Source organism: Hylobates moloch, unplaced genomic scaffold (assembly GCF_009828535.3).
Source record: "Hylobates moloch isolate HMO894 unplaced genomic scaffold, HMol_V3 SCAFFOLD_15, whole genome shotgun sequence".
NCBI classification, from domain to species: Eukaryota; Metazoa; Chordata; class Mammalia; order Primates; family Hylobatidae; genus Hylobates; species Hylobates moloch.
This window is the reverse complement of record NW_026652290.1, coordinates 47,791,813-47,817,101: the sequence shown is the minus strand read 5'-3', so window position 1 is coordinate 47,817,101 and position 25,289 is coordinate 47,791,813. Positions and strand designations below refer to the sequence as shown.

The window sequence follows — 25,289 nt, the reverse complement described above, 5'->3', positions numbered from 1 at the left end:
ACCCCAATCCTGTTCACCAAAAATAAAAACCATTAGCAAAGCCCCTAGGGTCAATAATGCCAGATTCTGGCCAAGGTGGACAAGGGGGTGCAGCCTGGGGAAAGACTGGAGGGGCTTCCAGGCTTCCCCCTCTGCCACCTTGCGCCTGCCACCCACACGCAGGAGGGGTGAAACTGGTTGATCCTGTCCTTTTCTTTCCGGGCCTGGTGGGATAATTTTTTTTGTGCTTTATAGAAAACCCCAGCAAGCCTGAACTTGCTCTGAAGCCATCATCTCCACTCATGACCTTGGAGTTCAACCCCAAAGATTCCCACGTGCTTCTGGGTGGCTGCTACAATGGACAAATAGGTAAGGAGGCACCCAGGCTTTTTTTTTTCTTTTTAGACGGAATTTCACTCTTATTGCCCAGGCTGGAGTGCAGTGGCACAATTTCAGCTCACTGCAACCTCCGCCTCCTGGGTTCAGGTGATTCTCTTGCCTCAGCTTCCTGAGTCTCTGGGATTACAGGTGCCCACCACCATGCCCAGCTAATTTTTTTATTATTTTTAGTAGAGACGGGGTCTTGTCATGTTGGCCAGGCTGGTCTCGCACTCCTGACCTCAGGTAATTCACCCACCTGGGCCTCCCAAAGTGCTGAGATTACAGGTGTGAGCCACCGCGCCTGGCCGGGACCCAGGTTCATAGTCAGAGCCAATCCTGCTGCTGTAGGGCAGAGCCCACATGGCAGCCTGGGCTTGGCCATAGAAGACTAAGTGGGGTGAGGGCCTCCCACAGCTGACCAACTACAGACACGGGTGAGGCAGGTTTGGCTGACACCTCAGCAGTGTCTCCTGTTATTACTGTAAGTCTAAAATTAGCTCAAAATGAACAGTTTTAAAAAACTATAGTTCAAGTAAAATCAGAGAATATTTGACTAGGGGCCACCATAAAGGGATGATGAGAGCATTAGGGAGCCCCATTTTGGGAGAGGCAGTCTGGGAAACCTACATGCTAACGGATATGGGTAATACTGGCCTTATAGAAAGAGTTGGGAAGTGTTCCCTTCTGGAAGTTTGTGAATAATTGGTATTAATTCTTTTTTTTTTTTTTTTTTTTGAGATGGAGTCTTGCTGTGTCACCCAGGCTGGAGTGCAGTGGTGCAGTCTCAGCTCACTGCAGCCTCCACCTCTTGGATTCAAGTGATTCTCCTGCCTCAGCCTCCTGAGTAGCTGGGACTATAGGCTCATGCCACCACGCCTGGCTAATTTTTGTCTTTTTTCAGTAGAGTTAGGGTTTCACCATGTTGGCCAGACGGGTCTCAAATTCCTGACCTCAAGTGATCCTCCCTCCTTGGCCTTCCAAAGTGCTGGGATTACTGGCGTGAGCCACCATGCCTGGCTGGTATTAATTCTTGAAATGTTTGGTAGAACTCATCAGTGAAGCCGTCTGGTCCCTTTTCTTTACTGGAAGCTTAAAAGTTACAATTCAGTCCGTTTACTTGTTATAGATCCTCTTCACATTTTCTGTTTCTTCTTTAATTGGTTTTGGTAGTTTCTGTCTTTCTAGGAACTTTTCCATTTCATCAAGTTGTCTAGTTTGTTGACATATAATTGTTCACAGTATTCCCTTATAATCATTTTCTTTTTCTTTTCTTTTTTTTTTGAGACAGAGTCTTACTCTGTCACCCAGGCTGGAGTGCAGTGGCATGATCTCAGCTCACTGCAACCTCTGCCTCCTGGGTTCAAGCGATTTTCCTGCCTCAGCCTCCTGAGTAGCGGGGATTACAGGTGCATGCCACCACGCCCAGCTAATTTTTGTATTTTTGGAGAGATGAGGTTTTACCATGTTGGCCAGGCTGATCTCGAACTCCTGGCCTCAAGCGATATGCTCACCTCGGCCTCCCAAAATACTGGGATTACAGGCGTGAGCCACTGCGTCCAGCCTGGATCATGGTTTTTTCCTTGTAATCTATTCTGTCAATCTCTGGTTTTAAGTGGAGAGTTTAATCTGTTTACGTTAATTTAATTACTGATAAAGTTTACATCTGCCTTTTTTGCTTTTTTTCTATATGTCTTAAATCTTTTTGTTCTTTCTCCATAACTTCCTTCTTTTGTGTCACATATTTTCTAGTGTACCATTTTAATTCCCTTATCATTTTCTTTTTTTTCTTTTCTTTTTTTTTAGAGACAAGGTCTCACTCTGTCACTCAAGCTGGAGTGCATGCCGTGATCATAGCTCACTGCAGCCTCAAACTCCTGGGCTCAAGCAATCCTCCCACCACAGCCTCCTGAGTAGCTGGGACAACAGGTGTGCATCACCACACCCAGCTACTTTTTTATTTTTTAATTTTTGTAGAGATGGGGTCTTGCTATGTTACCCAGGCTGGTCTTGAACTCCTGGCCTCAAGCAATTCTCCCACCTTGGCCTCCCAAAGTGCTGGGATTTCAGGCATGAGCCACCACACCCAACTTCAGCTCTTGATCTTATTGATGATCCCGTGTATGTGATGAGTCATTTTACTCTTGCTGCTTTCAAGAGACTGTGGCTTCAGCTTTGATTATAATGTTTCTAGGTATGGATATCTTTGAGTTTACCCACTTGGAATTCATTGAGTTTCTTGGATGTGTGGATTTAAAAAAAAATCAAATATGGAATATTTACAACTATCATTTATTTAAATATTCTTTCCTACCTTTTCTCTCTCTCCTCTCCTTCTGTGACTTCCATTACATGTATGTTGGCATGCTTGATGGTGTCCTATAGGTCTTTAGACTCTGTTTTTCTTTGTTCTCTTTTCTTTCTATTCCTCAGACTACATAATCTCAATTGACCCATCTTCACGTTCAATGAGTCTTCTGCCTGCTCAAATATTGCCATCCTGCAGCTTCTCTACTATATTTTTATTTTGGTTAATGACTCCAGAATTTCTATTTTGTTCTTTCTTTTAAAAACAATTTCTGTCTTGTTCAGATGTGGTGGCTTGTGCCTGTAATCCTAGCACTTTGGGAGGCTGAGAGATGGGTGGATTACCTGAACTCAGGAGTTCAAGACCAGCGTGGGCAACATGGTCAAACCCCGTCTCTACTAAAAACAAAAACAAAAAAAACAAAAAAATCAGCCAGGTGTGGTGGAGTGTGCCTGCAATCTCAGCTACTTGGGAGGCTGAGGCAAGAGAATTACTTGAACCCAGGAGGGAGAGGTTGCAGAAACCTGAGATTGTGCCACTGCACTCCAGGCTGGGCAACAAAGTGAAACTCTGTCTTCAAAAATAATAATGATAATAATTTTTGTCTATTTGTATTTTTTATTTGGTGAGATATCATCTCATGCTTTTCTTTAGTTCTTTCGATGTGACTTCCTTTAGTTCTTTGAACATGTTTAACATAGCTGATGTGAGGCCTTTGTCTAGTTAGTCCAATATCTGGGCTTCTTGGGGACAATCTCTATTTATTGCTTTTTTATTCCTGTGTTTGGGCCATACATTTGTATTTCTTGGCATGTCTTATAATTTTTTTATTACAAACTATACTGTTTGTATGATTTAATGTGGCAACTTTGCAGATCAGATTGACATACCTCCCAGAGTTTGTGTTGTTGCTGTTTGTTGTAGTTGTTCTTTGTTTCATTAATGAATTTTCTTAGCTAGTTCTGGAAAGTCTGTATTCTCTGTCACGTGTGACCACTTGTAGTGTCTGCTTAGCTTAGTGATTAGTTAATGATTGAACAAAGGTTTCCTTAAGCATTTGTCACCAAAAAATCTCCCCTTCTCTGCTAAGGGACTCTATGTGCATGTGTGAGCATGTCTTTATATACTCAGCCAGGCAGTTGTCAACTCTGTCTTAGTGTCTGTGCAGAGATGAGGTCAGCCAGAGATAAGAGTTTAGGGCTTTATCGGCTTTCCTGAGCATGACACAGCTCTGGACACACAGCTCTATCCATGCTTGTGACCTTCTAGACTCCCAGGAATATATCAGATCTTTTCAAAGCCCTGTGGACACATCATGCTTCAGCTTTTCCTTTTATTTATTTACTTTTGTTGTTTAAATGTAATAGAGGCTGAGCACAGTGGCTCACATCTGTAATCCTAACACTTTGGGAAGCCAAGGCAGGAGGATCGCCTGAGTTCAGGAGTTTGAAACTAACCTGGGCAGCATAGTGAGATCTTGCCTCTAAAGAGAGAGAGAGAGAGCGAGAGGAAGGGGGAAGGAGGGAGGGAGCAAGAGAGAGAGAAAGAAAGAAAATAGGGACGGGGTCTTGCTATGTTGACCAGGTTGGTTGTGAACTCCTGGCCTCAAGCAGTCCTGCCTCAGCCTCCCAAAGTACAGGCGTGAGCCACTGTACCCGGCCCAGCCTTTCCTTTTAAGCTTTTCGGTAGGTCTATTCCTTGCCCCCCCTGTTATCCACTGCCTCAGGAAGCTGCAAAGTTAGTCAGTTGCCTGCAATTACACCCTGATGAAAAGACTTTTCACACCAGGCAAAGGCTGAACCAAGTCAATTACAGCCAACCTTGCAAGAGGAGCCTTATCAGGGAACCACCAGACAGGTCAGATAATGACAATTCTTTGGGCATGAGACTCGAAAGGAGCTCCAGCCTCATTCTGCTCCCTCTTGTGGCGCCAGGCTGCTGTTTTTCATCAGGAGTGCAGAATGTGAATTTTCAAGGCCACCACGGAACTGCAGAGTGTGCGATCTTAACTAGGGCAAGTGGAAATGCCACTATTTTTACCAAGATTCTGCTGTTTTTCTTGAATAAACATTCTCCCGACTGCCCTAAGCCTCTGGCTAATTTCCAGAGTTCTGAAAAAGTTGATTCTGACCATTTTTGCCAGTTTTCTCACTGCTATTATGGAGAAGAGAATTTTTGGAGGTCCTTACTTCACGGATTTTGCTGATGGCACACCTGGAAAACTGATTTTTGTTTCTTTGTTTCTTTGAGACGGAGTCTCGCTCTGTCACCCAGGCTGTAGAGCAGTGTCGCGATCTTGGCTCACTGCAAGCTCCGCCTCCCGGGTTCATGCCATTCTCCTGCCTCAGCCTCCCGAGTAGCTGGGACTACAGGTGCCCGCCACCACGCCCAGCTAATGTTTTGTATTTTTTTTAGTAGAGACTGGGTTTCACTGTGTTAGCCAGGATGGTCTTGATCTCCTGACCTCGTGATCTGCCTGCCTCGGCCTCCCAAAGTGCTAGGATTACAGGCATGAGCCACCGCGCCCAGACTTTTTTTTTTTTTTTTTTTTTTGAGACAGAGAGTCTTGCTCTGTCACCCAGGCTGGAGTACAGTGGTGCAATCTCAGCTCACTGCCATCTCCGCCTCCTGGGTTCAAGCGATCCTCCTGCCTCAGCCTCCCCAGTGGCTGGTGCATGCCACCACATGTGGCTACTTTTTGTATTTTTAATAGAAATGGAGTTTTGCCATGTTGGCCAGGCTGGTCTCAAACTCCTGGCCTGAAGTGATCCACCCACCTTGACCTCCCAAAGTGTTGGGATTACAGGCATGAGCCACCGAGCCCAGCCCAAACTGCTTTTTTTTAAATCTCTAGTGAGATCAGAAGTCACCTGCCTGGATTGGCTCTGAATGTCCCTACCTGCTCTGTTCTCCTAACCCTGGAGTCACCAGACACCCAACCCATGACTACACCCAGGCCAGTCTTGACCCTGGGTGTAAAAAGCATTCCCCACTCCTCCCTGCTCTGTATGTTCTTATACTTTTGCTGCTTCTTTGGGAGTGGGAGCCAGGATGGCTGAGAAACTCCTCCTCTGAACTCTCTGTAGTCAGCTGCTTCCTGATGCCCCGATCTCCCTCTCAGACCTGCTGCCTCCTGCCCAGGGGAACTTTCAGATTATGGAATAGACCCGGGTTCCCATAAACTTCCCTGCCAAATTATCTGGGTGCCAGAGCTCTAAAAGACTGAAGTGGAGCCACTTTGCCATGATTAATTCAGGAGCCTTGACTCACTCATTCATAACCTCTTTCAGTGGTTTTTCATGCCAGCTCACACCAGCCCAGACTCTGGCACTCCGCTGCTCCAAGAAGGGCCCCTCTAGGGCCATCTGGGACTCAGTGGGACCTACCCTTGAGCACTGCTTTGCCAAGTAGAACAGGCTTATCTTTTATTTTTTGTTTTGTTTTTGAGACAGTCTTGCTTTGTTGCCCAGGGTAGAGTGCAATGGTGTGATCTCGGTTCACTGCAACCTCTGCCTCCCAGGTGCGAGCGATTCTCATGCCTCAGCCTTCTAAGAAGCTGGGATTACAGGTGCCTGCCATCACGCCCAGTTAATCTTTTTGTATTTTTAGTAGAGATGAGGTTTCATCATGTTGGCCAGGCTGGTCTTGAACTCCTCACCTCAAGTGATCCACCCGCCTCAGCCTCCCAAAGTGCTGGGATTACAGGTGTGAGCCACCAGGCCTGGCCTATTTTTATTTTTTGAGACAGGGTCTTGCTCTGTCACCCAGGCTGGACTGCAGTGGCACGATCATGGCTCACTGCAGCCTCAGCCTCCCAGGCTCAAGCAATTCTCCCACCTCAGCCTCCCGAGTAGCAGGGACTATAGGCATGTGCCACCATGCCCAGCTAGCTTTTAAATTTTTTGTAGAGACAGGGTCTCACTATGTTGCCCAAGCTGCTCTTGGATTCCTGGGCTCAAGCAATCCTTTTGCCTCGGCCTCCTAATGTGCTAGGATTACAAGCATGAGCCACTGTGCTTGGCTGAGCAGGCTTATCTAAGAAAACATATTTCTGGGCCAGCTTAGTTCAGGGCAAATGCCTTGGACTTGGAGAAATACTAAGTCAAAGCTTATGAACTAAGTACTTCTGTTATTTTACAAAACGGCCTTTCCTAGAAACAGCTCTGAGTGACAGGGTGAGCCCTCATTGTGCATTCATGGGAAAATGGAAACTAAATCTAACAGGACAAAGGACAGATAACCTTTCCATCTTTCTTGGCAAAGCACTAATAACAGATCACAGTAAAGGCTAAAGCTCCTCTGTGAGTTTCTTTCCAACAGAGGCAGCAGAGGTACAAAGGATAAGAGGAAATGAGCTAATGCAGCAGAGAGATTCGCCTAAATGGGGCCTTTCCACGTGCTTTTCCCTGCGTTAGGGACTCGGCTCTCCTCTCTCCTGGCTCCCTCCATCCTGAGCTCATCTTCCATCTCAGCTACCTGTCACTTCCTCTAGGAGGCCTTCCCTGACCACCCTCATGTGTTCCCCTGCCACTACGCCTGTCCTATCCCCAGAGGCTTGCCCAGGGCCAAGTGTTGGGTAGGGAGTCAATGCCTGGGAGGGGCTCAAGGAACTGAATGAAGCTTGCACTCTGGGAGTCTCTCCACAGAGTCTGTGGGGACTGGTAGGAAACTCAGGCTGATTTGAACCAAGCCCTGATTCTAGAAAACCACATACCTGCCAAACCAGAAGCAGCAGCCCCCCTCTCTCCCCTGCTCCCTGCCCCAAGGAAGGAAGACTGTGACCCCCTCCACTCCTTCTTCATCTCCTTCCTCACCAGCCTGCTGGGACACCCGAAAGGGCAGCCTGGTGGCAGAGATATCCACCATTGAATTCAGCCACCGAGACCCTGTGTATGGCACCATCTGGCTGCAGTCGAAGACGGGCACCGAGTGCTTCTCAGCATCCACGGACGGGCAGGTACCCACCAGCCAGACACTGGGGAGGGGAGGGAAGGGAGAGGCAGTAACTGTTCCCTTGTTCCCCATCAGAACCCCTGGAGACATTTCCTTTAACACATTTTATTTTGAGATGGAGTTTCACTCTTGTTGCCTAGGCTGGACTGCAATGGCGCAATCTTGGTTCACTGCAACCTCTGCCTCCTGGGTTCAAGCAATTCTCCTGCCTCAGCCTCCCAAGTAGCTGGGATTACAGGCGCCTGCCACTATGCCTGGCTAATTTTTTATTTTTAGTAGAGATGGTGCTTCACTATGTTGGCCAGGCTGGTCTCGAACTCTGACCTCAAGTGATCCACCCACCTTGGCCTCCCAAAGTGCTGGGATTACAGGCATGAGCCACTGTGCCCGGCCTAACACTTTATTTTTAAGTTGAGTAGTGATAATACATGCCCACGGAACAGAATCTAAAGGTGCAAAAAAGATAATGCCTTCCTCTCACCTCTGCCTGCACCTCCTCCCCTCCCTTCCTCTCCTATGTCTGCCTTCGGAGCTAGTCTCTGCATATGCAAGGAAACACGCCTCTCTCTTCTTCACTCTTTTTGCACACTTTACACACTATTCTGTACTCGATGTTTTTCATTGTGTGTACCTTGGAGATAGTTTCATATTTCATACACCGCTGCCCCATGCCTATTAATAACTGCATCCTGTGGGTGTATCATAATTTATATATGGATTCTAATATTTTGTTGCTACCTCCAAAAAAATGTAGCAAAGAGCAACTTTATACACAGATTATTGCACACACGTGGGGATACATCTACAGCAGACATTGCTGGCAGCGGGACTTCTAGGTTGGAGCGCACGTGCATTTTTAACATTGCCGGATATCACTTTATTGCGGGGAGTCTTGGCATCTACAGATTCTTGGCCTTGCACCTGGAGGCTTTGATTCAGTAGGTCGAGGGTGGGGCCTCAGCATCTGGGTTGTATGAAGCTTGCCGGTGACTCTGATGATCAGCCAGGTGTGGGAACTGTGGATAGAACAGCAATCCTCAAAGTGTATTTGGTCCCACGAATTACCGGGACCTCCATCCTTTGTGGCCCAGTGGCTAACCCCAGGAAGGTGGGGTGAGGGCGGAGAAGGCAAAAGCCAGGGGAAATACAGGGCCTCGAAGTCTCACTGTCGCCCCTCCTCCTGCCAGGTCATGTGGTGGGACATCCGAAAGATGGGCGAGCCCACTGAGGTCATGATCATGGACATCACCAAGAAGGAACAGTTGGAAAATGCCCTGGGGGCCATCTCCCTGGAGTTCGAATCTACTTTGGTGAGTGTCCCTTGCTGTCCCTTCCCCGACTTGCATTGCCAGGGCAGCCAGGGCTAAAGACAGGCCATTGCTAGGATTTCAGGTGCTTGTGGAACCCAGCACCAGCCCAGGGAGGCCAACCTCACTACAGCCATCCTAGACGTGTGTGGCCTTTACAAAAACTTTCTAGCAGGGGGAAGCAGAGCTTCTCAAAGAAGGACACCATAGTCATCGTGGCACCAAGTCATCTTTTGGCCAGTGGCCCAGCTAAACACAGAGGGCAATCTTTTGATGGAACAATTCCAGAAAAGCCCTGTTTCGTGGTCATGCCCAGGACCAACATCTGGAGGCCTGGACTCCAACCCAGGTCCTGGCCCTGCCTGGCACGGGGTCCCCAGGCTGGTCACCTGTTCTCCTCTGGGGAAAGAAGAGATACTGGAGAGGAAAATGAGGTCAGAGCAGCCTCCTTGGAAAACCAGAGCACAAGCATGGTCTCGGTGTTCAGTAACTGAGAATGACAAAGAAATATCAAAGTTCAGTTCGGGCAGGGTGGCTCACGCCTGTAATCCCAGCACTTTGGGAGGCCAAGAATTCAAGACCAGTCTGGGTACATAATGAGACCCTCCCCCTGCCCAATCTTTACCAAAAAAAGAAAGAAAGCAAGAGAGGGAGAGAGAGAGAAAAAAAAAAAGGAAAGAAAAAGGAAGGAAAGAAGGAAAGAAAGGAAAAGAAAGGAAGAAAAATATAAATATGAGGCCAGGCACGGTGGCTCACACCTGTAATCCCAGCACTTCGGGAGGCTGCGGTGGGAGGATCACTTGAGCCCAGGAGTTCAAGACCAGCCTGGGCAACATAGCAAGACCCTGTCCCTACATAATAAAAGAAAAAAAGGGCCGGGAACGGTGGCACACACCTGTAATCCCAGCACTTTGGGAGGCCAAGGCGGGCAGATCACCTGAGGTTGGGTGTTCGAGACCAGCCTGACCAATATGAATAAACCCAGTCTCTACTACACATACAAAATTAGCCAGGCATGGAGACGCATGCCTGTAATTGCAGCCATTAGGGAGCCTGAGGCAGGAGAATCACTTGAACTCGGGAGGCAGAGGTTGCAGTGAGCCAAGATCGCACCACTGTACTCCAGCCTGGACGACAAGAGTGAAACTCCATCTCAAAAGAACAAAGAAAAGAAAAGAAAAACAGGAAATATCAAAGTTTGAGCATAATGCAAATGTGTTAGAGGAGGGAAGCTTCTAGAAGCAGTAAAGGAAGACTTCCTCGCTAAAGTAAGAAGACAACTTTCCCTTGTTGTTGGCTTTTGGTTTGGGCTGAGTCTTGGTTTATATCTTAGTGCAGCCTAGGCCTGGTTCCCCCTTGGGGGTGTCACTTGTTTGCTTCGGGGTCATGGGCCATCATTCCTAGGGCTTTGGGAGGCTCTGGCCTGGAACATACCTGGGCAATCCTAGCTCAAGGCTGAGAGATGAATGTTGATGGAAGGAGGAGACAATTCAACTGACCCCCTCCCAAGAAGACAACGCACTGGGCATGGAGGTTGGGGTGGCGAGGGCTCAGGAAAACATTTTGTCCCAGAGACGATGCTTTCTAGGTCAAGTGCTAGACATGCGACCACATCACTGCTAGGGCCATCTCCTCCATGCCTGGCCCTTGCAGGGTGCACACTCTGTGCTGGACACTTGTGGCTGCCTGATTTAATAAGCTTGTACAGTCACCTATAACCATCTCATGGGGTAATGTTATTATCCATACTTGCCAGATACACACGATGAGTCTCTGTGAGATTAGGTTGTGAGTCCTAGTACCTGGTAAAGCCGGGACTCAAACCCAGGGCTCCAACTCTGAGGCCTGGGGTGTCCACCTGCAGCCCACCACGAAGTCTGAGGCCAGAGGCATGATGGGCCACTCAGATCTGGGTGACCTTTCTCCCTGGCTCACTGACAGGCGGCTTGCAGTCGGCTTGAATACTTTCTTCTCTGGACCTCTCAAGCTTGGTCTTTTCACTCGACACCCACCTTGAAGCTCAGATTTTTGTTTTGTTTTGTTGACACATGGTTTTGCTCTGTTGTCCATGCTGGAGTGCAGTTGTGTGATCTCAGCTTACTGCAACATCCACCTCCTGGGCTCAAGCCTCAGCCTCTTGAGTAGCTGGGACCACAGGCACATGCCCATGCCAGGCTAATTTTTTTTTTTTTTTCGAGACAAGAGTCTCACTCTGTTGCCCAGGCTGGTGTGCACTGACATGATCTTGACATGCACTCACTGCAACCCCTGCCTCCCAGGTTCAAGTGATTCTCGTGCCTCAGCCACACCTGGCCATGTTCTGGGTATTTTCTAGAGATTTTATCTTTATCATTTTAGTAATTTTCTGGTAGAAAAAAACTGCACAATAAAACAATATGTTTTTAAAAAAATAAAAATAAAAAAGCTGGGGGGCCAGGTGCAGTGGCTCAGGTCTGTAATCTCAGCACTTTGGGAAGCTGATGTGTGCAGATCGCTTGAGCTCAGGAGTTTGAGACCACTCTGGACAACATAGGGAGACTCCATCTCTACAAAAATACAAAAATTAGCCGACCCTGGTGGTGTGTGCTTGTGGTCCTAGTTACGTGGGAGGCTGAGGTGGGAGTATTGCTTCAGCCCAGAAGGTCAAGGATGCAGTGAGCTGAGATCGCACCACTGCACTCCAGCCTGGGCAATGGAGCCAGACTCTGTCTCAATAAATAAATAAATAAATAAACTAGGAATTCTTTTTTGTTTTTTTCTTTTCTTTTTTTTTTTTTTTTGAGGTGGGGTCTTGCTCTGTAGGCCAGGCTGGAGTGCAGTGGCATGATCTCGGCTCACTGCAACCTCTGCCTAAAACCTGGGAGTTCTCTAGGGGCAGGTTCACCACCTGCAGAGGACATCTGAGCCCGTTGACAAAGGCCCTCCCCTCAGCGTGCTCCTCCCCTACCTCACTCAGCTGTTCTTTCCATTTGGAATGCTGAGGACACAGCGCCATTGTAGGCTCAGGCCCTGCTGGTGGAGATTGTCCAGTTTAGCCCAGAAGTTAAGACATAGAACAGTAAACAAGCAAGGGCATTGCATGATGGAGGGGGTCATGCTCACAGACGCAGAGGGGAGCACTGGACCAGGAGTCAGGAGACCAGCCTTTGTGCATTCAGTCCGCAGTGAAGTGAGTAACTACTAAAGCTCAGTTTGTGGGCGATGGACCCATGTCAGACAAGCTTGCGCCCCTCAAAGAGCTCACCCACCAGCGGTAGGGGGACGAATTACATCACCGACTGCCTGATGGCTTCCTGAGTGCTGGTTGGTCACCTGCTCTGAGTTCTCAGGGACACCAGCCTGGACAATGCTATGACAAATGTCACTGTCATGCCAGGGAAGGCTCTGCCCATCCCATGAGTGATCTGGGTGGGCCACCCTGCGTCCCCTCCCTAGGTCTTCTTTACTCTCTCTGTAAACATTCAGGATCTTTATGGCCAACTGCATTGAGGACACAGTGATGCTCTGCAGAGGGGGCTAGTGATGTGACAACCCTCCAGGACTGGAGGAACCAGGGAGGGCTTCATTCAGCACAGGCTCCTTGAGTAGGTTCCAAAAAGGTGGGGTCTGAGGAGCCCGGGAAGAGTGGGGACAGCTCTCCAGAAGGGGCCACAGCCCTTGCCGAGCCTTGATCTGAGGGCCTTTCTAGCGCCTGCAGACCCCCCAAGCAAGCTTCTGTCCATGCCCACTAATCCCAGAGTTGATGGTTCATGGAGCCTTCCCCTCGTCACTCCTTCCACAGCCCACCAAGTTCATGGTGGGGACCGAGCAGGGCATTGTCATCTCCTGCAACCGCAAGGCCAAGACGTCAGCTGAGAAGATTGTGTGCACCTTCCCAGGCCATCATGGCCCCATCTACGCCCTCCAGAGAAACCCCTTCCACCCGAAGAACTTCCTGACGGTTGGTGACTGGACAGCCCGGATTTGGTCTGAAGACAGCCGGGAATCGTCCATCATGTGTACCAAGTAAGAGGCGATGCTGGGGACAGGAGGGGATGCAGGGGACAGGAGGGGATGGAGGGAGCCCAGCTGGGCCCCAGAGAGTCCCGAGCCTCCATATGTAAAATGGAGAAAAACCCTTCCACAAACATCCGAGCTCGTGTTAGCAAGTGACTTACTTCAGCCACTCCACAAAGTGATAAGCTTCAAACCACTCAGTTACGAAAAATAATGGCCATGGCTTAATTTTATTTCCTTTTTTTTTTTTTTTTTTTTGAGACACTCTCAATTCCCCAGACTGAGTGCAGTGGCGTGAGCTCGGCTCACTGCAGCCTCCGCCTCCCAGGTTCAAGTGACTCTCCTGCCTCAGCCTCCTGAGTAGCTGGGACTACAAGCACCTGCCACCATGCCCAACTAATTTTTGTATTTTTAGTAGAGATGGGGTTTTGCCACGTTGGCCAGGCTGGTCTTGAACTCCTGACCTCAGGTGATCCGCCCACCTCGGCCTCCCAAAGTGTTGGGATTACAGGTGTGAGCCACTGCATCTGGCTGGCTTAATTTCCATAATCCTCAAAATACCCCCAGGAGGAGGCAGCATTGCTCTTCTCCTCATCTCATTTTTCATGTTAGGGAACTGGGCTACAGAGAGGCCAAGCTGCTTGCTCCTGCTCTCCCAGCTAGTGAGGAGCCGAGCTGGGGTGTGAACCCAGGAATCTTGGCTGGGAAATGCGGGTGCCTTGGCATGATTCAGCAATGCGGCATAGCCCGTCTTGCTCAGTGCCCACTCCTCTGAGGGGAGCAAGAGACAGGGAGCTTGAGACAGAGCTATGAGCACAATGGTTAGACCAGAGAAGCTTGGACTGTCACATCCCCCTCCGTTCTTCTTAGGGCCCATTTACCTTGTCTAAAAGTGCCCTTTCTCCTCCTGCCCTTCATCTCCTAAGTTAGGTAATAAGCTCTGAATGCTAACCACCCCCTTGAGTCATTCACCACCGGGCACTGCCATGTGTATTGTGCATTGCATGTATAAATAAATTCCTTTTTTCTCTTGCTAAAAAAACATCCTGGGCTTCCTTTCCTGCCCACAGAACCACAGACCCCTGCAATGTCGATGCCACCATCAACCTTAATGAGCATCTTTGGTTCCAGTGCTTCCCACAACTGGTTGCATTAGAATATCTTGGGAGGAGTTTTTGTTTGTTTGTTAAAACGTTTTTGAGATGGAGTCTTACTCTGTCACCCAGGCTGGAGTGCAATGGTGCGATCTCAGCTCACTGCAACCTCTGCCTCCCGAGTTCAAGCGATTCTCCTGCCTCATCCTCCTGAGTAGCTGGGATTACAGGCGCACGCCAGCACACCCGGCTAATTTTTGTATTTTTAGTAGAGATGGAGTTTCACCATGTTGGCCAGGCTGGTCTCAAACTCCTGACCTCAAGTGATTCGCCCGCCTCAGCCTCCCAAAGTGCTGGGATTACAGGCATGAGCCACTGTGCCTGGCGGAGGAGTGATTTTTTAAAATCCAGATTCTCAGCCCCAACCCTGGGGGTACTAACAGAGAATCTTGGGCTTAGCCCAGGAATGGGCTTGTTAAGGAGCTCCCCGGGGCTTGTGACTCAGCCAGTCCTTGCTTTGGGAGCAGAAACCTGGTTCGATGTCCTCATTCTACAGGGGTGGGAACGCTGGCAGAGAAGGGCAGTGCATTGTTCCAGGCCTCATAGCAAGTAGGGGGTTCCCAGTAGATGTGAAGCCCTTCACAGGCTTTAGCAGCCTTCCCAATGTCTTCAGGCCCTGCAGGCTCCAGGGCTGTGTGAAAGGAGCAGTGAGGGCAGGGTGTCGAGCACAGCACCCATAGGCCTTTTGCAGGACTGGTTCCTAGAGGGATTTGGTGGACCTGTGTCCCAGAACCTGGGTCTCCCTTGTCCTCCTCCTGTAAGGGTTAAACAAATTTAGCAAATAAGAATATTTGGCACTGGGCCGGGTGCGGTGGGCTCATGCCTGTAATCCCAGCACTTTGGGAGGCTGAGGCGGGATGATCACTTGAGGTCAGGAGTTCAAGACGAGCCTGGAAAATATGGTGAAACCCCGTCTCTAATAAAAATACAAAAAATCAGCTGGGCTTGGTGGCACATGCCTGTAATCCCAGATATTTAGGAGGCTGAGACAGGAGAATCACTTGAACCTGGGAATTGGAGGTTGCAGTGAACCGAGATCATGCCACTGCACTCCAGCCTGGATGACAGAGTGAGACTCAGTCTTAAAAAAAAAAAAAAGAGGGCTGGGCAGGATGGCTCATGCCTGTAATCCCAGCACTTTGGGAGGCCGAGGCGGGTGGATTACCTGAGGTCAGGAGTTCAAGACAGGCCGAGATTGCGCCACTGCACTCCAGCCTGGGCGACAGAGTGAGACTCTGTCTCAAAAAAAAAATAATATTTGGCACTTAGTTAAATCTGAAGTTAAAAAAAAATTATTTTTTTTTAGTATAAGTAGGTCCCATGCAATATTTGGTATATACTTATACTAAAAATTATTCATTGTCCAAAAATCTCCAGATCTTTTTTTTTTTTTTTTGAGATGAAATCTCTTTGTTGCCCAGGCTGGAGTGCAGTGGCACGATCTTGGCTTACTACAACCTTCAGCTCCTGGGTTCAAGCAATTCTCCTGCCTCAGCCTCCTGAGTAGCTGGGATTACAGGTGCCCGCCACCACCCCTGGATAATTTTTGTATTTTTAGTAGAGGCAGGGTTCTGCCATGTTGGCCAGGCTGATCTCAAACTCCTGACCTCATGTGATCCACCGTCCTCGGCCTCCCAAAGTCCTGGGATTACAGGCATGAGCCACCACGCCCTGCCCAGATCCTTTCTCTAGTCTTGATCATTTCTCCCACTGTGGTCTGTCAACACACTCCATTTACAAAGGTGACTGGGAAATGTAGTCTCTTCCTTGCCCACCAGGGGCCCAGCTACAACTATATTGCAATGGAGGAAGGGAGAGGAGGTCTGGGTGAAAATCTGAAGGCTTCACTGTGTGTGTGTGTCTTTTAAAAAAATGTTCCATCTTCACTGAAGAAGCTCTTGAAAATCCAGATGAAACCAAGTAGGAAGTGACACTCTCCTTATCTCAGTGGTAGCAGCTTTTCTGGGTATGTCCTTCCTCTGACTCCCATCCGTGAGTCCCAGTGCTGGGACCAGGACCAGCAACACATGCCTGCTGCCTGGAGTTAGCAGCAGAGAAATGCCAGTGGCCAGCCCACAGGAAGGACTGTGCCCAGTGCCCTTTCTTTATTTGAGACAGGGTCTCACTCTGTTGCCCAGGCTGGAGTACAGTGGCACAAACATGGCTCACTGCAGCCTCGACCTCCTGGGCTCAAGCGATCCTCCCATCTCAGCCACCCGAGGAGCTGGGGCCACAGGTGCTCACCACCACACCCGGCTAATTTTTTTATTTTTTGTAGAAACAGGGTCTTGCCATGTTGTCCAGGCTGGTCTCAAAATCCTGGCTTCAAGCAATCCTCCTGCCTTGGCCTCCCAAAGTGCTGGGATTACAGGCACATGACCAGCCCAGAGCCCTTTAAAGAACAGCCTGTCAGACACCTGAGGTCAAGAGTTTGAGATCAGCCTGGCCAACATGGTGAAACCCCATCTCTAGTAAAAATAAAATATTAGCTGGGTGTGGTGACAGGCACCAGTAATCCTAGTTACTCGGGAGGCTGAGACAGGAGAATTGCTTGAACCCAGGAGGCGGAGGTTGCAGTGAGCCGACATCGTACTACTGCACTCCAGCCTGGGCAACAGAGCAAGACTGTCTCAAAAAAAAAAAAAAAAAAGCAACCTGTGAGCTGTGGGTGAGTGAGGTCAGCACAGCTAGAAGTCAGACACAAGGAAGAACTTCCTGCCTAGCAAGACTCTGAGAGCCTGGAGCCTAGAAGGGACCAAGCGAGCCGAGCTGTAGCTCAGAAGCCTCTGTCCCTCCAACCATGATGTGGGCTACCTCCCACAGGTACCACATGGCTTACCTCACTGATGCTGCCTGGAGCCCCGTGAGGCCAGCCGTTTTCTTTACCACCAAGATGGATGGAACCCTGGATATCTGGGACTTCATGTTCAAGCAGTGTGATCCCACCCTCCGCCTGAAGGTCACGCGCATGTCCTCCCTGTGCATCCAGGTCCTTAGGGAGCCAGGCCCTGGCGTGGGTGTGAGTGTGGGGTGCTGTGAGCATGTGTGCAGTGTGTGGCCAGGTGTGTTTGGGCCTCTGTGGGGGAGCCATGTGCAGGCTGACTGCAGCGATTGCTTTGGAGTGTGTGCTCCTACAAAGGTTAAGGGGCCTGGGGGACTTGGCACCCTGGTGGCACAACAGAACCACCTGGGGGAAATTCAAAAAGAAACAGAAGCAGGTACCTGGCATCTCCTGCCCACAGGCCGATTCCTTCAGAGCCACTGGGGGTTGGCTGCTGGACCTTCCCCTTCATGTCAGGGTGGCCAGAGCTGAGCCCCACTGGCTGGGGCCATGGAAGGCTGGGGGCGTTGGGGAACCACAGAGTGACTGTGAGGCAGAACTGAAGGGGTGGGACGGGAGATGAGGCAGGGAAGCCAGGGGCCTTGACAGCCAGTCTCTGAGTTTGAACTTCATCCTGTGGGGCAGAGGTATCCCCGAGGATGTTTGAATAGGGCCAAGTGGCTGAGCCTCCCCAGGGGCCAGTTAATCACACATATGTAACTTTGCTCCTCTCTCCTCTACCTGGGTCTGCCTGGCCCCTTCAATAGGTGTGTGATGAGGCCCTCTTCTGCCTCCGAGTGCAGGACAATGGGCGTCTCATCGCCTGCGGCTCCCAGCTGGGGACAACCACCCTGCTGGAGGTCTCGCCTGGGCTCTCTACCCTCCAGAGGAATGAGAAGAACATAGCCTCTTCCGTAAGCGCCGGTTGGCTGGGAAGAAACCCTCCAGCATGTCCCAACCTGGCCCCACGGTAGAGCAGGCTAGTCAGACAAATAGATGGCCTCGCCTTCCAACCCCCAGGACATAGGTGCACATTTTGGGGGAGGCAGTGTGGTGTCCTTGGGCTGCATAAATAGGTGTTGGTGTGTCCATTTGCCCTTGCTCAACTGCTGGGTAAGTCACTTCACTCTCCAGGATTCAGTTTTTTACCTGTAAATCAAAGAGGTTTCACTTGGTCAGTTTGTCTAGTTTCAAATAACTTTTTTTTTTTTTTTTTTTTTGTGGAACCTTTCCAATGAAGGCTTAGTATTTTATTGTATTATATTGTATTTTAATTTAATTATTTTTATTTATTTATTTATTTTTGAGACAAAGTCATGCTCTGTTGCCCAGGCTGGAGTACAATGGCGAGATCTAGGCTCACTGCAATCTCTGCTTCCCAGGTTCAAGTGATTCTCCTGCCTCAGCCTCCGGAGTACCTGGGATTACAGGTGCCCACCACCATGCCCAGCTAATTTTTGTATTTTTAATAGAGACGGGATCTCACCATATTGGCCAGGCTGGTCTTGAACTCTTGGCCTTAAGATGATCTGCCCACCCTGGCCTCCAAAAGTGCTAGGATTATAGGTGTGAGCCACCGTGCCCAGCCTGATTATTTTATTTATTTTTATCAATTTATTTTATTTTATTTCATTTTGAGACAGGGTCTTGCTTTGTTGTCCAGGCTGGAGTGCAGTGGCACAATCATGGACCACTGCAGCCTCCACCTCCCAGGCTGAATCAGTCCTCCCACCTCAGCCTCCTGAGTTGCTGGGACCACAGGCATGCACCACCATGCCTGGCTCATTTTTTAATTTTTGTAGAGACAGGGTCTCCTTATGTTGCCCAGGCTGTTCTCAAACTCCAGGGCTCAAGCAATCCTCCCACCTCAGCCTCCCGAACTGCTGGGATTATAGGTGTGAGCCACCACGCCCAGCCTGAAGACTTAGTAGAATGCCAATAGAGAAGCCAGATGGAAGGGGACTTGAAGAGGGGGACTGAGATCCATTTCTACATCCTTTCCCCAGTGGACAGCCCTGCAGGCAACCCCCCAGAACCATGGGGAACACTGTGGAATTGAAAAACCCTAGTGCTAGGACAGGGTGTGGTGGCTCATGCCTGTAATCCCAGCACTTTGGGAGGACGAGGCTGGCAGATCACCTGAGGTCAGGAGTTCGAGACCAGCCTGACCAACATGGAGAAACCCTGTCTCTACTAAGAATAGAAAATTAGCCAGGCATGGTGGCACATGCCTGTAATCCCAGCTCCTCAAGAGGCTGAGGCAGGAGAATTGCTTGAACCTGGGAGGCAGAGGTTGCAGTGAGCCAAGATTGTGCCATCACACTCCAGCCTGGGCAACAAGAGTGAAACTCTGTCTCAAAAACAAAACAAAAAAGGAAAACCCCTAGTGCTGAGGCCTGGCGAGCCTCCTGGCTCTGCCCGAGACTGGGATCTCACCATTGAGCTGGTCCTTGTTGGGCCAAAGCTGCTATATTTCACAGCTCCAAAGGGTGCTCTTCTGTCTGTGGTCCTGGAACTCCACGCTTCTTGGCATTGAGTAACTCAGTGTCCCTGCTGCAGCCTTCCAACCCCAATATTCAGCCCTCCTTCCTTGACACTAGCCCTGGCTACAGACCCCTACAGTACAGGGACTGTATGGAGAGCAAGGAGAGCTCAGCAGAAGCCCCGCCTGGACCCTGCACTGGAGTTACTTGCCGTCCTGCCCTCTCCCCACTGGGCTCTCTCTGTCCCTGTGTGCCCAGATGTTTGAGCGTGAGACACGGCGAGAGAAGATCCTGGAGGCCAGGCACCGGGAGATACGGCTGAAGGAGAAGGGCAAGGCAGAGGGCAGAGACAAGGAGCAGACAAGTGAGGAGCTGGCTGTAGACCTGGAGGCGCTGGTCAGCAAGGCCGAGGAGGAGTTCTTCGACATCATCTTCGCAGAGCTGAAGAAGAAGGAGGCAGACGCCATAAAGCTGAAGCCCGTGCCTGTAGGGGCCTGGACAGGGGTTGGGTGGATTGGGGACTGGGCGGGACACATGGCACTTGGGTTCTGCTTCTGCTTGCTGACTTCCTGGGTGACCTCGAGCAAGTAGCCTTACCTGCTGGACCTTAATTTATTCACCTGGCAAGTGGGAAGAATTATTCCCTTCCTTCCAAAGAATCCTAAGTCTCCAAACAGACTTCAGGCTCCTTACAGGCAGGAACCATACTCCATGCCTCCTTGTATCCTCCCCTCCCCCCAGAAAAGGCACATCTTGAACATGCATGTTGAGTGACTGAAAGAGGGAACATGTGTGTTGAGTGACTGAACGAGGGTCCTAGAGGTAAGTGAGCTGTCAGAGAGGAATGGGTCTTGAGACCCCTGGACGGAAGGGCTGTGACATTAGCGGTGTGCACGTCATGCTGGCTTACCCAGGTTTGGTGTGAGGAGTATGACCTGTGGTCAGCTCATCTGCCCATGGCCCCAGCTCTAAAGCACTTTCTAGCTGTATCACCTGAGCTGGTCAGTTCACTTCTGGCTTCCTTCATTTCCATCTGGAAAATGAGGAGATGTTGCTATAAAGATGGTGTCTGGTCACCTTCCAGGCCCTCTTTTGTACCAGCGGAGAGAGGAAGAAAAGACATTGTCTGTCTAGGTCACCTCCTTTAGGCCCCACAGATAAGATGCCAAGATATGAAAGAGCCAAAGAGCAGCATGGAAGGGAAAAGAAACAGCGGGTATATGCCAGGATTTACCCTTGTAGGCAAGACTGGCTGCAGACTTGGGGAATGAGGGCACTGCAAAATGAAAATGTGAGGGCCCTTGTTTAAAAAGTGTTAAGAATTTTAAAACGGTGACAATAGAGCGTTAAACCAAGTGTTGGCCCTGCTGAGACAGGGTCCAGTGTATCTGCACAGAGCTCCCATGCATGATGCCTGCTTGAAAAAGAGCTGTATGGCAAGTTCTTTGTCCCTGATAGAGTGGACAGAGGGAAGGATGGTGCATGAGCACACAGGGAAGATAACTGGTTCCATCTTGTGACTTCTTCCCTCTTCTGCCCCCTCCCCCTGGGTCTAAAGCTGTGATTTCCACAGATGCATTTTGCATTTGAGAGTGCTTGGTTATGAGACGTTTTCTTCTCACATTGGGTAATACAGGTGGGACAGAGAGCTCCCTCCACTTCTGGTGGAGGCAAAACTAGAATCCTGGATTCTGATGCCTAGTCCAGGGCTCCTCCCACTCACCACTCCTGGCCTATCCAGCCCTGCAGAAGGCAAAGATGACACTGGCCACCTTTTACAATGCAATGGTGGCTGGCAGGCACCATGCTTTGTGACATATGTCCCAAAACGTGCTCCTCACCATGGCTTGAACATTCTACATGAAGAAGTTGAGCCTTGGAAGGGGTTCAGGTTCACAGAACTTGGCCCCTTCCTCCTCCTGCCTGCCACACACTTCCTGTCTCTCTCTCAGTCTGCAGCTGGCCCAAAACGCTGGTGGTCACAAAGTACCGCGTGGTACTGAAGCTGTTTGACATAGGCTGGGTCTTTATGCCCACTATTTCTAATCCCAGCCACAGCCTGCAAGGTGTCCTGTCCTCTCTATGGGTGAGGGAGCCAAGGAGACTCAGGAGGAGCTAGCCCGAGGCCTCCCAGTCTGCATGTGGCAGAAGCCAGGCGTGTACCCAAGTCTGCCAGATTCCCCCAGCTCTGCCCACCTTCGGCACCGTCTGGGCCCTCACCAGCCACAGAGCTGGCACCATGGGTTCCAGGGTGCTCAGCGATCCAGGCTTCAGCCATTTGGCTGCTTTGGGCCTCGTGGGGTTCACATCCCAGGGAAGTGGGGAAGGCCTGCACCCTACCAACACCAACACTTCTGTGCTGTCTTCCCCTGCAGCAGCAACGAAGTCCAGAGGAAGACCAGGCGGTGGAGGAGGAAGAGGAAGCAGCAGGGGAAGAAGGGGATGAAGAAGTGGAAGAAGACTTAGCCTAGAAGTCAGCCTTCGACTACGGCGCTGTCCTGGTGTGCCTTCCTTTCCCACCTCTTGGTATTGCCCTGCTCTCACAAGTGGGGGGCTCAACTCCCCCTTAAAGCAGCACTGGATGATGGGTGGGGAGCATCGGGCCCTGACTTCTCACCCCCTGCAAATCACTAGCCCCCACTGACTCACTGGGCACTGAGTTCTGAGCCACCTCTTGGAGGGAGGGAAGGGGCAGGGCTTGTCCCGGAGCTGGCTGCCCCATTGTCTCAGCCACCCTGAGCCCACCCCAAGGCCGAGGCCACCTCAGTCCTAGCCCTGGATGTTTCCTGGGATTCAGCTTTTCACAGGCTCCCCAGCAATCATTTTTGTTTGTAATCTTGCAGACCCTCAACCAGACTTGCATGGCCAGGGCGGGGCCTCTCCTCCATGATCGACCCTCCTCGCCCACCTACAAATCAGGAACAGAAAGTCTGTCCACTTTGAAAATACCTTTCCAGGCAGCTCCCTGACCATTTGGACACGTTGCCACGACAGGAGCCTCCAAGTGTGTGGTAGGGGACGGGCGGGACGAGCTTGGCTGTTCTGCTGCACCTGAACGCTTTCTGTTATCCTAATTTTTGTAAAATTAAATGAATCATAACAATGCCACGAGTTAGTACATGTGATGCATCCTGCACCCAGAGCCTATCACGTAATCTCGTGTAATTCATTCACAACATCCCTGAAACTGTGTGCTCCTATCATCTTTATACTACACAGGAGGTTCCAGGAGCGGTACAGGGACGTGCCCATGTCTCAGAACTCGTGACAGGGCAAAGCAGGGACGGGAGCCCAGGCAGCTCATTCCTGACCCCGCATGGTCATCAACTGTGGGCCAGATGCTGCGCAGGCCTCTCGGGGACTCCAGGGTGGGAAGTGGGCTGCCCTGAGGGTGCCCTGAAACCACAGCTCAACAGAGCAGTCAGCGACCATTACCAGAGACATCGGGAGGTTGAGAGGGCACCTCAGTGCCAACCTTGCATGAGGAACAATGCCCTGACCATCATCATCCTGTGGATGGCAGGTGACCTTTGCAGGGACCCGAAGAGCCCTTGAAAAATACCTGCGTTGGTCAGGTGTCGTGGCTGACGCCTGTAATCTGAGCACTTTAGAAGGCCAAGACAGGAGGATTACTTGAGTCCAGGAGTCAAGGAGGATCACTTGAGACCAGCTTGGACAGCACAGTGAGACCCCATCTCTAATTTAGAAACAGAAAGAAAAATGCCCATGTTAAGAACCTCCTTGGCTGGGTGCAGTGGCTCACACCTGTAATCCCAGTACTTTGGGAGGCCAAGGTGGGAGGATCGCTTAAGCCCAGGAGTTCGAGACCAGCGTGGGCAACATGGGGAAACCCCATCTCTATAAAAAATACAAAAATTAGCCTGGTGTGGTGGCACACCCCTGTAATTCCAGCTACTCAGGAGGCTGAGGTGGGAAGACCACTTGAGCCCAGGAGCTCGAGACTACAGTGAGCCACAATCGCACCACTGCCCTCCAGCCTGGGCAACAGAGCAAGGCCCTGTCTTGAAAATAAAATAAAATGGTCAGGCTTGGTGGCTCATGCCTATAATCCCAGCATTTTGGGGGCTGAGGCAGGTGGATCACCTGAGGTCAGGAGTTCAAGACTAGCCTGGCCAACATGGTGAAACCCCATCTCTACTAAAAATACAAAAAACTTAGCCAGGCTTAACGGCGCACACCTGTAGTCCCAGCTACCCAGGAGGCTGAGGCAGGAGGATCGCTTGAACCTGGGAGGCAGAGGCTGCAGTGAGCCGAGATCATGCCATTGCACTCCAGCCTGGGCGATAAGAGTGAAACTCCATCTCAAAAATAAATAAATAAAATAATCTCCTTGAGGAGGGACCCAGGGCCAGCTGCCCCCCATACTCAAAGAGAAAAATGGAGCTGTCTACTGTGGTTAACCTTGATAAAAACAGTAATCTCAGGTTATGCTGAGTGCTTGATCTTCACAAGTGCCCCAGGAGTGATCTCACATTTCAATCCCCACGTTATGGATGTGGCAGGCGAGACAGAGAGAGGGAGTAACTTGCTGAGTCCAATGGGAGTGGGTGGCAGAGCTGAGACTTCAGCCCAGAGTCACAGCCCTACAGCTTACGCCATGCACACTGCACTCCCAGGACCTGGGTAAGAGGATTGGGCTGGGCCATTCCAGCATCAGACAGAGGGGGCCATGAGGCAGGCCCCCTCACTGAGCAGGGACACATGGAGCCTCAGTGCCGTCCTCAGGAACACCCTGCCTAGAGCAGTGATTCTCTACTGGGGAAGACTTTGTCCCCAACAGGACATCTGTCAATGTCTGGGGACAACCGGTGAGGGGAGTGCTTCTGGCATTGAGTGGGTAGAGACAGGGACCCTGCTCAGCATCCTGCACACAGGACAGCCCCCTACGTTTTGGACAGTGGAGTCATGGTAGAGAGGACCAATTTAGAGAAAAATCTACCCAGAGTGTCCCAAGAGAAAGTACGGGCTCTGCACACACTAACCTGAGCACACTGAAGACCCCTGTGAGAGGCTGGCACCATGAGCTCGAAGGCAGGAGGACCTTCTTTCGCTGAACTGGAATTTTGACCTTTGGCTTGTGCCTGCAAAAGGAGGCTGCCTGCTGGAGTCAGCAGGTCCCTCGTGGGTGCAGATAACGCCACTGGGCAGGCACAGCATTTGAAGAGGCATTTGAGGAGTGGCCATGGAAAAGGAGAGGAGAGCCCCGCAGATGGCACCTGGCAAAGGGCAACACGAGCTCAGTGGGTGCGGCGCCAATGCTGCCAACCCATATGATGACCTTCACTGACCTCTCATGCTGGCTTCACCAGGAATCTGTTGTTTAGTCCCTTCCTACGGGGAGGCAAACCAAACCACGAGGCATCACTGGGGCACCAGAGGTGGCTGGAAAAACCCACCCTGTGGGTGTGGACTGTGCACTGGGACCACGCTGGAGCCAGTTTGGGAAGTGCGGAAGCAGCGGCCGGACTCAAGTGTCCACAGCACAGTGACGTCCCTCCTGTCCATGCCAGCCGGAAAAGAGGGTGCTTCCTTGGTCTCTTTCGCTCAGCTGACTTAATAAATGCACTGCTTAACCAAAGATGCTTCCACTGTGACCACAACGGCCCAGTGGCTCTTGGGAGAATCACTGTCCCCGTTCCCCACCATGTGGCTGCTGGGGACTGTAGGCCCCAGGGCAGAACTCGAGGACGGACCCCCTGCCCTTTATAAGTAACAAAATTAATTGTTCCCCAGGTCCCAGAGGCCCCTGAGATGTTACTGATGCCCAAGTAGGAGGCAAAGGTGACTGCTGGCCTGACGCAGTGGCTCACACATGTAATCTCGGCATTTTGGAAGGCCAAGGCAGGAGGATCACTTGAGCCCAGGAGTTCAAGACCAGCCTGGGCAAGA

The 25,289-nt window shown here is 50.6% G+C and overlaps 1 protein-coding gene across 4 annotated transcripts in view; it reads left to right on the top strand.

Moving 5' to 3' along the window:
- DNAI2 (dynein axonemal intermediate chain 2) overlaps positions 1-22,487 on the top strand; it is a 37,620-nt gene extending 15,133 nt beyond the window's left edge. For 2 of the 4 annotated variants that reach the window (XM_058428609.1, XM_058428610.1), the window contains exons 7-15: positions 235-348; positions 7,483-7,622; positions 8,806-8,928; positions 12,707-12,930; positions 16,899-17,064; positions 17,664-17,810; positions 19,638-19,865; positions 21,755-21,880; positions 22,223-22,487. In XM_058428609.1, coding sequence (XP_058284592.1) covers positions 235-348; positions 7,483-7,622; positions 8,806-8,928; positions 12,707-12,930; positions 16,899-17,064; positions 17,664-17,810; positions 19,638-19,865; positions 21,755-21,850 — 1,238 coding nt within the window. In that variant the 3' untranslated portion in view covers positions 21,851-21,880; positions 22,223-22,487. Of the gene's footprint in view, positions 1-234; positions 349-7,482; positions 7,623-8,805; positions 8,929-12,706; positions 12,931-16,898; positions 17,065-17,663; positions 17,811-19,637; positions 19,866-21,754; positions 21,906-22,222 lie in introns of all 4 variants that reach the window. The other 2 variants (XR_009209989.1, XM_058428611.1) reach the window with 2 other exon arrangements.
- The last annotated feature ends 2,802 nt before the right edge of the window (positions 22,488-25,289 follow it).